This window comes from Bubalus kerabau, chromosome 9 (assembly GCF_029407905.1).
Source record: "Bubalus kerabau isolate K-KA32 ecotype Philippines breed swamp buffalo chromosome 9, PCC_UOA_SB_1v2, whole genome shotgun sequence".
In the NCBI taxonomy this organism is placed as follows: Eukaryota; Metazoa; Chordata; class Mammalia; order Artiodactyla; family Bovidae; genus Bubalus; species Bubalus kerabau.
In genome coordinates, this window is record NC_073632.1 from 61,170,049 (window position 1) to 61,188,100 (window position 18,052).

General features: G+C 37.9%; 1 protein-coding gene across 3 annotated transcripts in view; it reads right to left on the bottom strand.

The window, feature by feature from the left end:
* UFL1 (UFM1 specific ligase 1) overlaps positions 1–18,052 on the bottom strand; it is a 69,802-nt gene that overhangs the window by 17,067 nt on the left and 34,683 nt on the right. For all 3 annotated transcript variants that reach the window (XM_055535449.1, XM_055535451.1, XM_055535450.1), the window contains exons 7-10: positions 6,122–6,180; positions 3,971–4,117; positions 1,138–1,313; positions 326–505 (exon numbers count right to left, since the gene is read on the bottom strand). In XM_055535449.1, the coding sequence (XP_055391424.1) occupies positions 326–505; positions 1,138–1,313; positions 3,971–4,117; positions 6,122–6,180 (562 nt within the window). The remainder of the gene's footprint in view (positions 1–325; positions 506–1,137; positions 1,314–3,970; positions 4,118–6,121; positions 6,181–18,052) is intronic.

Consider the following 18,052-nt stretch of genomic DNA (forward strand, 5'->3'; position numbering starts at 1 on the left):
TATATTATGCATATAATACACTGGTATCATTTTTATGGATTTTAATGTTGGACAAATACTCTCAGGCGATAAGTGTATAATTTCATTGATAAGATTTTGATTTATAAAATCAGCTTCCTATGTTCTAACTTCTATATTCTGATGGGAATGAAGGAGGAGAAAAACAAATCCAGGAGAGGAAATAAGGAATGATGCAGTGAAGGAAAATAATGTATGAAACAGTTTTCAGTTTTGGGTATATGGCTTACCTTATTTTCAAAAGTCATCAGATGACTGTAATGTGAAAATACTGTTATATCAGTAGGCGAAAGGAAATCTGGCATACCTTTTCAGCTTTCTGGTGCATCAGTTCACTGAACAGGTCTGTACAATCATTTATAAATTTTTCACTGACTACAATAGTATCACTAAAGACTACAGCTGAAGCCTGTTTGCTGAGTGCTCTCATTACATGTTGCAGCAATATTGCAGCATCTTCAACTGATAAGGAACTGGGTAGCAGAGGCTAGAATTACAAACAAAATGAAAACAAAGTATAAGTGCGATATAATACAGATCAACCATTTGTTATGTATATGCCCTCCCTAAGTGATCTCATTAAGTTCAATGGTTTTGGAACCATCTATATGCTGAACAACCTCCCAAATTATATTTCTAATTTTATCACCACTCTGAACTCTGAAATCACATGTCTTACTGCTTCCCTAACCTACCTCAACCCATACCTAAACAGGCATCTCAAACTTTAACATGTCCTGTTCAAAACAACTTGGTTTGTGCCTCCGGGTGTGTCCAGAACCCAGCTCCCATCTTCTCTTCCCCACTGTTCCCTGATCTTAACCAATGGACCCACTTTCCATTCCGTTATCAGGCCCTAAACCTCCAAGTCACGCTTCCTTCCTCTCATAAACTCACAATCTAACTTCAATTCTTGATACCTTTGTCTCCAATACACATTTCTTCTTAGCTCTTTCTACCATCTGAAATTATCATTTTCATTATATCCCTCTCCCTCCCCCAACCATGAAAGTATTCCTCCTGAGAGCTGTATCCTAATTCTTAAAATGGTCATATACTAGTGAAATACCAGCTGTTCTTGGCTTAAAGGAAAATTAAGAAGAAAAAGATAAAACATACTGCAATATCAACCCATGTTCCAGAGCTGATGGCTTCCTCTACTGATGCTTCCACCTGATCCACAAGTCCTTGGCCAACACAAGCTGCTTTCAAAAATAAGAGTTGTGTAGTCTTATATCTTTTCTTTATGTAGCTCATAGCATCTGGGATTCCAAGTCTGGATAAAGCATCAAATTCTAGAAATGCATTACAAGATTGGAATAGAATTGTTAATCACTCTTAGAATTCTTAGAAAATGTTAAGTTCTATCAAAATCTATTCTTTGGGAATGCATTGTATTTTAATAGAATTTTTCAAGAATATAACATATCACAGCCTCTTTCCTAGTTATATTACCTTGTGCTGTGTTTGCACGCATGCTCAGTTATGTCCAACTCTTTGAGACCCCATGGACTGTAGTGTGCCCGTCAGGCTTCTCTGTCCATGGAATTTTTCAAGCAAGAATACTGGAGAGGGTTGCCATTTCCTTCTCCAGGGGATCTTCCCAACCCAGGGATCAAACCCTTGGCTCCTGCTGCGTCTCCTATACTGCAGGCAGATTCTTTACTGCTGAGCCACTGGGGCCCTATGTTACACTCCCAAATTTTTATTACTAAACATATTTGTAGATAAATTGGTTCAAGTACTTCATTAATCCTGCTTTGTCTTTTACTCTCCAACTGAGGAGTCGAAGGGAAGCATGAGGACAAAAGACAAAAGGGCAATAAAAATAGAACTGAGGATAAAGGAATGTAATGATTAGAGAAACAAAAATTGAAATTTTTCTTATCACAGCAAAAGGAATGGAATTTATTTTTCAAATGTTTTAACAGACAATTGACGATAGCAATTCTCTAGTCTAATTTATACTAATAAAAGATCTAGTATATAAAAAGTAAAATATTTAAGACTTAAATTTGCAGCCATTAAAGTTACTGGAGATAGCTACCAACCTCTCTTTGTCCTCAAATAATAATATTTAAGAAAATTAATTACAACAAAATTTTAATTCAAATCCTTCGCTGCAAAGGCACATTACAGAAAGTCAAAAAAATGTAAGTCAAACCAGTACTCATTCTAGCACACATTTAAACTGAACGCTAATGACTTGAGAAACCTATATGCAGGTCAGGAAGCAACAGTTAGAACTGGACATGGAACAACAAACTGGTTCCAATTAGGAAAAGGAGTTCGTCAAGGCTGTATATTGTCACCCTGCTTATTTAACTTATATGCAGAGTACATCCTGAGAAACGCTGGGCTGGAAGAAGCACAAGCTGGAATCAAGATTAACGGGAGAATTATCAATAACCTCAGATACGCAGATGATACCACCCTTATGGCAGAAAGTGAAGAGGAACTACAAAGCCTCTTGATGAAAGTGGAAGAGGAGAGTGAAAAAGCTGGCTTAAAGCTCAACATTCAGAAAACGAAGATCATGGCATCTGGTCCCATCACTTCATGGGAAATAGATGGGGAAACAGTGGCAACAGTGTCAGACTTTATTTTTTTGGGCTCCAAAATCACTGCAGATGGTGACTGCAGCCATGAAATTCAAAGACGCTTACTCCTTGGAAGGAAAGTTATGACCAACCTAGATAGCATATTGAAAAGCAGAGACATTACTTTGCCAACAAAGATTTGTCTAGTCAAGGCTATGGTTTTTCCTGTGGTCATGTATGGATGTGAGAGTTGGACTGTGAAGAAAGCTGAGTGCCGAAGAATTGATGCTTTTGAACTGTGGTGTTGGAGAAGACTCTTGAGAGTCCCTTGGACTGCAAGGAAATCCAACCAGTCCATTCTAAAGGAGATCAGCCCTGGGTGTTCTTTGGAAGGAATGATGCTAAAGCTTCAGTACTTTGGCCACCTCATGCGAAGAGTTGACTCAATGGAAAAGACTCTGATGCTGGGAGGGATTGGAGGCAGAAGGAAAAGGGGATGACAGAGGATGAGATGGCTGGATGGCATCACCGACTCGATGGACCTGAGTCTGAGTGAACTCTGGGAGTTGGTGATGGACAGGGAGGCCTGGCGTGCAGCGATTCATGGGGTTGCAAAGAGTTGGACACGACTGAGTGACTGAACTAACTATCTAATGACTTATAGGTTACTTATTTTTAGGTAACTCATCTCTCGGGTTTCTCTAGTGGCTCAGGCAGTAAAGAATCTGCCTGCAATGCAGGAGACCTGGATTCGGTCTCTGGGTTGGGAAGATTCCCCTGGAGAAGGGAATGGCAACCCACTCCAGTATTCTTGCCTGGAGAATTCCATGGACAGAGAAGCCTGGTCCTCTACAGTGCATGGGGTAGCAGAGTCAGACATGACTGAGTGACTAATACATACACGCACTACTTGTTTTAATGATTAAATTCAATCAATGTATTTCATCCAAATGATGGAACCTCAGAAACAGAATTTAGTACAACTTCAATGTTTCTGAAATAGTGGATAACTAATAAAAATGATAAAACTTACAGCCAATAAAGTATTTCTAAGATTATGTAAACCAGGCAACTTCATAAGTTATAAGTTATAAAAACAATTACTTTTTATGAATTAAAAAGAACTGGAAGTATTTGATATATAGTATCACATTACTGGAAGGCTGGTAACAATCAATACCAGCTTTGGCCTTTCTACATTACAACTGTTCAGTGACTATGGAATTAAACTCAGTTGCATGACTCACAAAAACCTTCAATGTGACTACTTTCATATTCAAAGAGAACCACTCTAGTGTGCTGGCCAACAGTAAAGTACATGTGTACTCACTCCCAGGGTTAATACAGTCTTTCTAAGAATGTGTTTAACATTAGAAATGATTTTTCGTTTAAAGAAAAAAAAAAAAATTTACCCAGATAGCCATTCTGCCTGAGAAAAGAATCCACCCAAGTACTCTGTGTTCTGGAGTAAATGTCAGGGATAAACACTGCCTTATCCTGTCTCCCACCAACCACAGTGCCTCGTAAGCGTCCATCATTAACAAGTTCTTCAAGAACAGCTTAAAAGAAAAACAAATAGAAACAGAGCAGATAAAAATCTCAAAAACACTTTACAATTTCACCATTTATTTATTATCCTTAAAAAAAGCAATTTAAAATTCAAATTGCCTACTAAATAAAGACATTATATTTTAGACAAAACTTTTCTGCCATTTATGAGAATACTCATGTCATAAATTTAGGAAAATGTGTCAACTAGATAAAGATGCTGAACTGTAATTCAAACTAATTAATATTAATGTTGAACTGTTTAGTCTGAGTTATTTTGGAAAAACATTCCATTATCTATCTCATGATTAAAAGTAGATGACTATACACTTTCAGAATAGATAATACACAATCACTGGTGTAACCAAGTTCAATATTCTCATATTTAGAAAATCAAGACACCTGGATCCTATTAGAATCAACAGTGTAAAATGAAGCCATGAAAATCTGTATAAATTATTATACTTCCACTGTTTAAACTGAAGCAACACATTAAAACCCTACCTATAACAGAAGTATAATGCATGGTTAAGAGGATGGGTATGGACCCAGATAGTGTAAACTTCAACTCTGCCACCTACTGGTGCTGCCATTAACACCAAATTTATGCTTTTTATTTAAACTGTAACACTTAACTACACTACATACTTTGTTGTTTTAAATACCAATCCCCTAAAAAAAAGATAAAGCAGATAGGAAGTAGTTATTTCTAAGTGTACCAACAAGAGCATTCAAAAGATGCCTGGGACAAAATGATTCAGGAAACTTAGCCTTTAACAGAAATAAAAATTAGTTTTAAAAATGAATTTCAGAATTCCATTGCTGAGTAAATTAGAATACATCAGAAAGGTCTAGATTTCAAACACATAATTTAAAATTTTGTGTGATTGTACAACACAAATCCAAGCTAAATTCAGACCAAAATTATCAAGTTATCAGTTATTACTTAAAGAAGTTTACATGATAATGAAATTCCACCAAACCCAATTAAGCAGATTCCAAAATACATCACATTTTTAATTTTAAATTTGTCTTAAAAAATTTATCTCCACATTCTGAAAAACACAGTGAATAAAAATTAAACTTTTGGTAGTAAATAAAAATTAAACTTTTGGTTCTGAATTTGAATTTCTTTTCCATTATTTATTTTAATTCTTATACTTGCATAGATACCGGAGTTGAAAAATTAAGCCACTGCTTTAAAAAATTATTCCAGCCAAGCTTAGGAAAAAAAAAAAAAGCCTTCAAAACCTCTTAAGAGTTTCACAGATGAACAGCGAAAGAACTCAGCCATATATATACATATACACTACCACATTGTTAATCGGCTATACACCGAGACAAAATAAAAAGTTTAAAGTTTGAAAAAAAAAGTTTCACATACAAAATAGGCAATGGACCAACATTATTTTAGAGAATTACTTATTTTTTAAATGCTAAGAATATACTTTTAATGCTATAAGCTTTTTGTAAAATTTTTTTAGCTAAACACCCCATGGATGATAACCCACCAGCTAGCTCCTCTGTCCATGGCATTTTCCAGGCAAGAATACTGGAGTGGGTTGCTATTTCCTACTCCAGAGGATCTTCCTGATCCAAGGATTGAACCCAGGTCTCCTGTATTGCAGGCAGATTCTTTACCATCTGAGGCACTAGGGAAGCCCCCACACACTTACTTTCATAAAAAAATTTAGTAAAAATTGGTAAGAACAAAGTGAAAATTATTCTTAATCCTAAAATTTTAAATCTCTCTATATATGCATACACACAACAGAGTATTTTATAGACATACACAATTTCTTTAAAAATCCCATTCCTTTTGAGGTACCTAATACTACATGGTGAATATAACAGATAAGACACATACATGAAAAATGGTATAGAGAAACTTAGCAACTAGAAATATTTTAATAAGTTTCAAGATTAAAAGAGGTAAAAATACTATAATTAGTTAAGTTTTATATTTAGTCTATTCAAAAGCCAATTATGTGAAATGCAATTTAAATCAAACTCACAGTAAAGAAGCTGCTCCTGAAATCCATATCTTGAAATCAAAGAATTCACTGCTGTAGGCCTTTATGTAGAGGAAACAAAACAAAAACCTTTTTACTGATTATAGAGTTGCACATAGTTAGGAATTAAATAAACTAGTATGATTACCTTATGAAAAAACATAAATTAATTTAGAAGAAAAAAAATGAAGGCAAAAATTTTATCAGAGATCAAGACGGTGGAAAAGAAAGATGTGGAGTCCATCTCCTCCCATAAATACATCAAAAATGCATGTACATGTGGAGTAATTCTCACAGAATACCTTCTGAAAGCTGACAGAACTCATACAACTGAAGTTGCAAGAAAGATCACCAAGAGACTGGGTAGGAAGAGAAAAAGGAGTTGGGACAGGATCTATGCCCTCAGAAAGGACCTGTGAAAGAGGAAAGGTTCCTTCACCCTGGGAACCCCTTTCACTGGCTGAAATGTCAACCAGGACGGAAAGAGAGCTTCGGAGACTCAGGGGAGTGTGTAGTAACTGGTCTGCCACAGGCAGAACAGAGAGAGATTGGCACTAATGGTCCTGTCCACCTCGCTGCAATCCCTAGCCAAGGACACACGTCTGCTAGTGGACATCACAGGCTGAGTGCTGAAACTTGGGGTCCAGGGGACAGGACAGGGGTTGGCTGTGCAGAAACAGCCTGAAGGAGGTGGAGTGCGCTTCAGAGGTGTAAACAGGATTGACCCTGAATCTGCTGTAGAAGCCCCATTGTTAATACAGTAACCCTCGAGAGAAGGGAAGAGCAGGGCCCCACCAGAGCATCTTTAATCTCTGTGTGCTCAAAGCAGTGTGGATCTTCCTTTATGAGCTCTGGGAGGATGCAAGAGCTGGAGTGATGCCCACATTTGGAGGTGGGGCTGAAATCTGAGCTGTCTCAGTGGCTGATCGATCTATAGATTTATGCCATGCTGGTGGTTTTGCAAGCTCAGCACCTGTTGGACATACAAGCAGATTACTGGCGCTCCTGTGGCTGGGGCAGGTCTGGCATTAACAGTTGCAAGCTTTGGGGGCATGCATATATACAGGTGGGACTGGGGTCTGTAGCTCTCATGGCAGGTCCAGGTGTGTGACCATGACAGTTTAGGTGCCTAACTACAGGGGACCTGAGCCTGTAGATCTGTGCTAGTGGTTTTGTGAGCACAGTGCTTGAGGGTAACCCAGGCCAATTTCCTGCGTTCCAATGGTTGAGAAGGGGTCAAGGGCAATTCCAACAGTGCACTTTATGAGCCCACATGATGACTGACAGGCAACACCACAGAGTGCACTCCCAGTGGGCAGCTTCTGCAGAGGAATTACGCAGTGGTTTCTCTCCCAGTGGGAGCACTCCAGTCCTGCCTTTCTCATACCACAGCTTTGAAATGGATCTGGGGATTTCTACTCCAACAACTGGGGAGCAGCTCTGTTCCCAACAGGGCTCTGAGAACCACAGAGAGAAGAGGAGGCCCTGCTCAATATCCACTGGAAGCTCTGGTCACAATAACAGTCACACCCCCATCAAGGGGATAATGGCCAGCACATACTGAGAAAAGACTTGACAAGCACCTGTACTAAAAAGAGCCCGCGCACCAAATATTAGACTCATGCAGGCTACCCAGGGATGCTCCTACATAAAATCAGTCCTCTAAGACCACAGTAGATAGCTATTTCTCCTAAATTAACAGAGTCAGAAAAATGTAAGTAAAATGAAGAGGGACCATACCCATTTAAAAGATCAAGACAATTCCCCTGTAAGGAAAAGAAAAAAAAAAAAAAAGAAACAAACTTATCCAGTCTACTAGACCCTGAGTTCAAAAAGGAGGTAATAAAACTACTGAAGAATTAAGAAAGGTTATCAACAGAAATGCAGATCTCTGTAACAAGTTAACTATAAAGAAGAATCAAGAAAAACTAGAAAACTTATTTGTTGAGATTAAAGCCAAGTTAAAGGCAATCAATAGCAAAATGAATGATACAGAAAATGAATAAATGATCTGGAAGGTAGAATAATGGAAATCACCCAATAAGAGCAGCAGACAAAAAGACAAATGAAAAACAGTGAAAGCAATATATGAGACCTACGGGATAATATGCAGAAGGCAATGGCACCCCACTCCAGTACTCTTGCCTGGAAAATCCCATGGGCAGAGGAGCCTGGTAGGCTGCTGTCCATGGGGTCTTGAAGAGTCGGACACGACTGAGTGACTTCACTTTCAGTTTTCACTTTTCACTTTCATGCATTGGAGAAGGAAATGGCAACCTACTCCAGTGTTCTTGCCTGGAGAATCCCAGGGACAGGGGAGCCTGGTGGGCTGCCGTCTATGGGGTCACACAGAGTCAGACACGACTGAAGTGACTTAGCAGTAGCAGTAGCATGGGACAATATAAAGTGTGCCAATCTGTGCATAACAGGATCTCAGAAGAGAAAAGGGGATTGAAAACACTGGAAGAAATTATGGCTGAAAATCTCCCAAATCTAAGGAAACAGATATCCAGGTAAAGGAAGCACAGAAGCTCCCCTCCAAAAAAGATGAACCCAAACAAACCCACAATAAGACATATTATAATTAAAATAGCAAAGTTAGAGAAAGGTTTCTAGGCAGCAAAAGTAAAAACAGAGTTACAAAGGGAACCCACTTAAGCCTATCAACTGATTTCTCTACAAAAAGGTTTCAGGCCAGAAGAAATTGACATTTGATGTCTTGAAAGGGAAACCTACAACTTAGCAAACTCTATCAGCAATAATGTCATTTAAAATAGGAGAGAGAATTACTCAGACAAGCAAAAACTTAAAAAAAATACAGCAATACCAAACCTATCCTAACAGAAATATTGAAAGGTCTTCTTTAAATAGAAAAGAAGGAAGAATCTGTAGGGGGAAAAAAATCACAGCTGAAAAGTAAATGACTTAAATAGGCCACTACACAGATTAAAAAAATACTGTGAAAGAAAGTGACAATAACTACAATGACCAGCAAAAGGATAAACATGAAGGTGTGAAAGAGGGCATCAAAATCATAAAATATGGGGGAAAAGAGTAGTAAAATATAGATTTTTAAGAGTATGTTTGAGCCTATATGATTACCAGTTTGAAGCAAGGGTTTGGAATGTGTTAAAACATCTGAAAAATAGAGTAATCACAAATCAAAAACACACAATAGATTCACAAAACCCAAAAGAGAACAAAAGCATAATACAAAAGAAAACCATCAAACCACAAAAGGAAAGACAAAAAGAAAAAGGAACCATTAAGAAATACAAAACAACTGGAAAACAAGGTTTAAAATGGAAATATATACCAATAATTACCTTAAAGGTCAATAGACTAAATGCTCCAATCCAGTCAAAGAGTGGCAGATTGGATGAAAAAAAAATAAGGGCCTACAATATGCTGCCTACAAAAGATCCACTTTAGGGGGCAAATGACACATATGGATTAAAAGTGAGGGGATGGATAAAAGTATATCATGCAAATAGCAGTGGCAAGAAAGAGAGGCTAGCAATACTCATTTGAGGAAAAATAAACTTTGAAATAGAGACCATAAAAAAAGATAAACTAGGACACTATATAATGATGAAAGGATCAATACAAGAGGATATTACACTTGTTAACATATATACACCCAACTTAGGAGCATCTGAATACATAAAACAAATACTAACAGACATAAAGGGAGAAATTGATGGGAATACAATAACTGTAGCAAACTTCAGCACCATATTCATATCAATGGAGAGATCTTCCAGACAGAAAATCAATGGTACACTACAACAGATTTAATTGATATTTTCAGGACAATGCATTAAAAAGATCCAAGAATACACATAGTTTCCAAGTGCACATGGAACATTCTCAAGGAATGACCACAGATGAGGGGCTATAAAACAAACCTCAACAAATTGAAGAGGGTAGAAATTATTTCAAGTATCTTTTTTGACCACAACAGTATGAAACTAGAAATCGACCACAGAAACAGAAACAAGAAAAAAAAAACTGTTAGTGGAGACTACCCAACATGCTACTAAAAAAATAATGGGTCATGATGAAATCAAACAGGAACGCTGAAAATACCTCGGGATAACTGACAATGAAAGCACAACCATACAAAATCTCTGGGATGCAGCAAAAGCAATTCCCTTAGAGGGAAGTTCATAATGATACAGGCTGTCCTCCAAAAACAAGAAAAATCTGAATTAAACAACCTAACCTAACACCTAAAAAAACTAGAAAAAGAAGAAAAAATAAAACCTACAACAAACAGAAGGAAGGAAATAATGAAGCTCAGAGAAGGATAAATAAAATAAGTTAAAAAAATTAGAAATAATCCAATGAAAAAATGGGTGGAATACTTAAGACATACATTCCATAAAAGACATACAGATGGCCAATAGGCACATGAAATAATGTTCAACATTGCTAATTATTACAGAACTATAAATCAAAATTACAATGAGGTATCACCTAATACCAGTCAGAATGATCATCATCAAAGTCTATAAATAAATGCTGGGGAAGGTGTAGAGAAAAAGGACCCCTCCAACACTGTTGGTAAGAATGTGAATCTGTTACAGGGACTATGGAGAACAATACGGAGGTACCTTAAAAAACCAAAAACAGAGCTACCATGTGATCCTGTAACTGCACTCCTGGGCATACAGCTAGACAAAACTATAATTTGAAAAAAACATGCATCCCAATATTCATTGCAGCACAGTAACCTAATGTCCATTAGCCATAAGAAAAATGGTACTTTCTGCAGAAACATGAATGGAAGTAGAGACTATCATACTAACAGAAGTAAGCCAAATAGCATATGATATTGCTTATATGTGAAATTTTAGAAAATGATATGAATAAACTTATTTACAAAACAGAAACAGACCCACAGGCATTGAAAACAAATTTAGTTACCCAAGGGGAAAATGGGGGGAGAAATAGGGAGGGATAAATGAAAATCTTGGGATTGATACATATACACTACTATATATAGGGCTTGCCTGGTGGTTCAGATGGTAAAAAATCTGCCTGCAATCTGGAAGACCTTGGTTCAATTCCTGGGTGGGGAAGATCCCCTGGAGAAGGAAATGTCAACCCACTCTGGCATTCATGCCTAGGAAATCCCATGTACAGAGGAGCCTGGTGGGCTGTCATCCATGCAGTTGCAAGACTCAGACACAACTTAGTGACTAAACCACCACTGCTATACATAAACAGATAAACAAGAACCTACTGTATAGCATGGGCTTCCCCAGTGGCTCAGGTGGTAAAGAATCTGCCTGCAATGCAGGAGACAATCTGTAGTGCAGGAAATGCAGGTTCAATCCCTGGTCAGGAAGTTCCCCTGGAGACGGAAATGGCAACCCACTCTAGTGGAAAATCCCATGGACAGAGGAGCCTGGCAGCCTACAGTCCATGGGGTCACAAGAGGTGGACATGACTTCATGATTAAACCGCCACCCAAGCCAGGCTTGTGAACCATGAACTTCCAGATGTTTAAGCTGGTTTTAGAAAAGGTAGAGGAACCAGAGATCAAACTGCCAACATTCGCTGGATCATTGAAAAAGCAAGAGAGTTCCAGAAAAACATCTATTTCTGGTTTATTGACTATGCCAAAGCCTTTGACTGTGTGGATCACAATAAACTGTGGAAAATTCTGAAAGAGATGGGAATACTTCTGGGTGAACCAGAAGAACTTCCAGAGTTCCAGAAGAAACCTGTATCCAGGTCAGGAAGCAACAGTTAGAACTGGACATGGAACAATAGACTGGCTCCAAATAGGAAAAGGACTACATCAAGGCTGTATATTGTCACCCTGCTTATTTAACTTATATGCAGAGTACATCAAGAGAAACGCTGGACTGGAGGAAGCACAAGCTGGAATCAAGACTGGCAGGAGAAATATCAATAACCTAAGATATGCAGATGACACCAACCTTATGGCAGAGAGTGAAGAAGAACTAAAGAGCCTCTTGATGAAAGTGAAAGAGGAGAGTGAAGTAACTGGCTTAAAACTCAACATTCAGAAAACTAAGATCATGGCATCTGGTCCCATCACTTCATGGCAAATAGATGGGGAAACAGTGGAAACAGTGTCAGACTTTATTTTTTGGGGGCTCCAATATCACTGCAGATGGTGACTGGCAGCCATGAAAAGACGCTTACTCCTTGGAAGGAAGTAGACAGCATATTAAAAAGCAGAGACATTACTTTACCAACAAAGGTCCGTCTAGTAAAGGCTATGGTTTTTCTAATAGTCATGTATGGATATGAGAGTTGGACTATAAAGAAAGCTGAGTGCTGAAGAATTGATGCTTTTGAACTGTGGTGTTGGAGAAGACTCTTGAGAGTCCTTTAGACTGCAAGGAGATCCAACCAGTCCATTCTGAAGGAGACCAGTCCTGGGTGTTCATCGGAAGGACTGATGTTAAATCTGAAACTCCAAAATTCTGGCCACCTGATGCGAAGAACTGACTCATTTGAAAAGACCCTGATTCTGGGAAAGATTGAGGGTGGGAGAAGAAGGGGACAACAGAGGATGAGATGGTTGGATGGCATCACCAATTCAATGGACATGAGTTTGGGTAACCTCTAGGAGTTGATGATGGACAGGGAGGCCTGGCATGCGGCAGTTCATGGGGTTGCAAAGAGTCAGACATGACTGAGTGACTGTACTGAACTGAACCACTGTATAGCATAGGGAGTTGTACTCAATATTTTGTAATAATCTATAAGGAAAAAGAATCTGAAAAAGAATATATATACATACACATATACATATATAACTGAATCACGTTGTTGTACATCTGAAACACACTGTAAATTAACTATACTGCAATTTAAAAAAAAAAAAATAGAAAAAGAAAATCAATAAAACCAAGAGTTGGTTCTTTGAAAGGGTAAACAAAATTACAGACCTCTAGCCAGGCTCACCAAGAAGAAAAAGAGAGAACCAAATAAAACAAGAAATGAAAGAGAAGAAATAACAACCAATATCACAGAAATACACAATATCTGTTATAAGAGAATACTATGAGCAATTACATGCCATCAAATTAGACAACCCAGAAGAAATGGACAAGTTTCTAGAAATACACAGTCCACCAAAACTGAATTAAGCACAGATAATTTGAACAGGCTAATCAGTTTAAGTAAAATAGCATCTGTAATAATAATAATGATAAAAAAACTCTCTGCAAACAAAAGTATAGGGCTGGATGGCTTCAATAAGGAATTCTAGCAAGTATACATAGAACTTATAATGATCCTTCTCAAACTCTTCCAAAATACTGAAGAGGAGGAAATACTCCAAAAGTCATTCTATGAAGCTACCATCAGCCTGATACAAAAATCAGACAAAGATACACCTGAAAGTAGCACAACACTAGAAATAACTATACTTCAATTTACAAACATAGAAAAAAAATCAGCCCACCAAAACTGAATCAAGAAGAACTACATAATTTGAACAGACCTATCCCTAGAAGTAAAGTAGAATCGTTAATTTAAAAGCTTTCTACAACAAAAGTCCAGAACTTGATGGCTTCACAGGCAAATTCTACCAATCATACAAAGAATTATACTGATCCTTTTCAAAATCTTCCAAAAGACTGAAGGGGAGGAAACACTCCCAAAGACATTCCATGAAGCCACAATCATCCTGATACCAAAACTAAACACACCATCAAAAAAAAAAAAAAAGAAAAGAAAAGAAAAGAAAATTACAGGTCAGTATGTTTGATGAATATAGATGCAAAAAATATCAACAACATATTAGCAAACTGCATCAAACAACACATAAAAAAGACCATACACCATGACCAAGTGGAATCTATCCCAAGTTCACAAGAATGGTTCAACATATGCAAATGAATGTGATAAACCATATAAAGAAAAGAATAGACAAAACCACATGATCTCAACAGATGCAGAAAAGCATCTGACAAACTTTCATTATAAGCAGATGACATGATACCATATATCAACAACCATTCATGATAAAAATTCTTACCCAAGTGGGTAAGACAGAACATATCTCAACATAATAAAAGCTATGTATGACAAATCCACAGATAAGGTAATAGTCAATGGTGAAAAGCTGAAAACTTTCCTAATAAAATTTTGGAACAAGACAAGCGTGCCCACTCTCACCACTTCCGTTCAACAGAGTATCAGAAGTCCTAGCTGCAGGAATCAGACAAAAAAAAGCAATAAAAGGTATCCAAAATGGAAGGGAAGAGGTAAAATTTTCATTATAAGCAGATGACATGATACCATATACAAAAAAACTCAAAAGATTCCAAGAGATGATTCTATGCATGGACATCACCAGATGGTCAATATTCTTTGCAGCCAAAAATGGGAGATGCTCCATACAGTCAGTACAAACAAGACTGGGAGCTGACTGTAGCTCAGATCATGAGCTCCTTATTGCAAAATTCAGGCTTAAACTGAAGAAAGTAGGGAAAACCTCTAGGCCAGGTATGACCTAAATCAAATACCTTATGATTATACAGTGGAGGTAAATAGTTTCAAGGGATTACATCTGGTAGACAGGGTGCCAAAAGATTACAGATGGAAGTTCATAACATTTTATAGGAAGAGGTGACCAAAACCATCCCAAAGAAAAAGAAATGCAAGAAGGCAAAATGGTTTTGAGTAGGCTTTACAAATAGCTGAGAAAAGAAGCTAAAGGCAAGGGAGAAAGGGAAAGATATACCCAACTGAATGTGGAGTTTCAGAGAAGAGCAAGGAGAGACAAGACGGCCTTAAGTGAATAATGAAAAGAAAGAGGAAAACAACAGAATGGGAAAGACTAGAGATCTCTTCAAGAAAACTGGGCATATTAAGGGAACATTTCATGCAAAGATGGGCATGATAAAGGACAGAAACGGTAAGGACATAAGAGAAGCAGAAAAGATTAAGAAAAGATAGCAAGAATACACAGAAGAATTATACAAAAAAGTCTCAATGACCTGGATAACCATGACAGTGTGGTCACTCACTTAGGGCAAGACATCCTGGAGTGTGAAGTCAAGTGGGCCTTAGGAAGCATTACTATGAACAAAGCTAGTGGAGGTGATGGAATTCCAGCTGAACTATTTAAAAATCCTAAAAGATGATGATGTTAAATACTGCACTCTGTATGTCAGCAAAATTGGAAAACTCAGCAGTGGTCACAGGACTTGATAAGGTCAGTTTTCATTCCAATCCCAAAGAGGGGCAATGACAGAAGACTGTTCAAAGTACTGTAGAATTGTGCAAGCTTATGCTGCATGTTAGGCTTTAGCAGTTATGTGAACCAAGAATTTCCAGATGTACAAGCTGGTTTCAGAAAAGGTAAAGGAACCAGAGATCTCGTGCCAACATTCGTTGGATTACAGAAAAAGCAAGAGAATTCCACAAAGACATATACTTCTGTTTCACTGACTACACTAAAGCCTTTGAGTGTGTGGATCCAACAAACTGTGGAAAACTCTTAAAGAGATAGAAACATCAGACCACTTTACCTGTCTCCTGAGAAACCTGTATGCAGGTCAAGAAGCAATAGTTAGAACTGGACATGGAATAATGGACTGGTTCCAAATTGGGAAAGGGGTATGACAAGACTGTATACTGTCACCCTGCTTATTTAACTTCTATGCTGAGTATATCATGTGAAATGCTGGACTAAATGAATTACAAGCTGGAATCCAGACTGCTGGGAGAAATAGCAACAACCTCAGATATGTAGATGATACCACTCTAATGGCAGAAAGTGAAGAGGAACTAAAGACCCTCTTGATGAGGGTGAAAGAAGAGAGTGAAAAAGCTGGCTTAAAACTCAACATTCAGAAACTAAGATCATGGCATCTGGCCCCATCATTTCATGGCAAATAGAAACTAAAAGAGTGAAATGGTGACAGATTTTCTTTTCTTGGGCTCCAAAATCACTGCAAATAAGCACTACAGCTGTGAAATTCAAAGATGCTTGCTCCTTGGAAGGAAAGTTATGACAAACCTAGAAAGCATATTAAAAAGCAGAGACATCTTTTTGCCAACAAAGGTCTGTATAGGGAAGTCGGTCAGTCGTGTCCAACTCTTAGCGACCCCATGGACTGCAGCCTATCAGGCTCCGCCATCCATGGGATTTTCCAGGCAAGAGTACTGGAGTGGGGTGCCATTGCCGTCTCCAAAAGGTCTGTATAGTCAAAGCTATTATTTTCAGTAATCATATATGGATTTGAGAGTTGGATCATAAAGAAGGCTGAACACTGAAGAACTGATGCTTATGAATTATGGTGCTGGATAAGACTCTTGCAAATCCCTTGGACAGCAAGGAGATCAAACCAATCAATCCTAAGGGAAAGAAACTCTGAATATTAACTGGAAGGACTGTTGCTAAAGCTAAACCTCTAATACTTTAGCCTCCTGATGCAAAGAGGCCACTCATGGAAAAGATTTTGATGCTGGCAAAGAATGAAGGCAAAATGAGGTAGGGGCGGCAGAGGATGAGATGATTGGATAGCATCACAAACTCAATGGACATGAATTTGGGCAAATTCCAGGAGGTACTGAAGGAAGGACAGGGGAGCCTGGCATGCAGCACTCCATGGGGCTGCAAAGAGTCAGACATGACTTAGTGACTGAACAACAACAAAAAACTCCACACAAAAACTACTAAAACTGATAAACGAATTAAGCAAGGTAGCATGATATAAGATTAACATATAGAAATCTGTTGCATTTCTTTATACTAATAATGAAAGGTGTCAGAAACAGAAAGTAAAAAAGCAATCCTTTTTAAAATTGCATCAAAAAATACTTAGGAATAAACCTCATCAAAGAGGTGCAATACTTAGATGCTCAGAAGTACAAAACATTAACAAAGGAAACTGAAGATGATGCAAACAAATGGAAAGGTATCTCATGCTTTTGGACTGGAAGAGTTAATATTGCTAAAATGACCACAGTACCCAAAGCAATCTACAGATTTAATGTGATCTGTATTAAATTACTCATGACATTTTTCACAGGACCAGAAAAATCCTAAAATGTGTATGAAACCATAAAAGACCCAGAATTGCCAAAGCAATCCTGAGGAAAAGGAACAAAAGCAGGAAGCTCAACCCTCCCAGACTTCAGATAATATTTTAAAGCTACAGTAATCAAAACAGCATGGTATTGGCACAAAAACAGACATCTAGATCAATGGAACAGAAAAGAAAGCCCAAGGAATTCCCTGGTGGTCCAGTGGTTAGGACTCGGCATTTCCATTGCTGATGGCACAGGTTCAGATCGGGGAATTAATATCCTGCAAACCACATGGCAAAACAAAACCAAACAAAATACAGAGAGAGCTTAGAATAAACCCACCACCCATGGTCAATTTATCTTTGACAAATGAGGCAAGAATATACACAGAGAAGAGTCTCTTCAGGAAGTGGTACTTGGAAAGCTGGAGAGCCATATGTAAATCAATGAAATCAGAACACTCCCTCACACCGTACACACACACAAAAACTCAGAATAGCTTAAAGACTTAAAATGTAGGACATGACACCATAAAACACCTAGAAGAGAAGACAGGCAAAATATTATCTGACATAAACTGTAGCAATGTTTTCTTAGGTCAGCCTCCTAAGGCAACAGAAATAAAAGCAAAAACTAACAAATGGGACCTATTCAAACTTTTAAGTTTTTACACAGCAAAGAAAACCATAAACAAAATAAAAGGACAGCCTACATATTGGGAGAAAATACCTGCAAATGATGTGACCAACAAGGGATTAATCTCCAAAATATACAAACAGCTTACATATCTTAATTAAAAAAACCCAAAACCCAATCAAAAAACGTGCAGAAGACCCAAATAGACATTTCTCCAAAAAAGACATAGAGACGGCCAATACGCACATGAAAAGATGCTCAATGTAACTA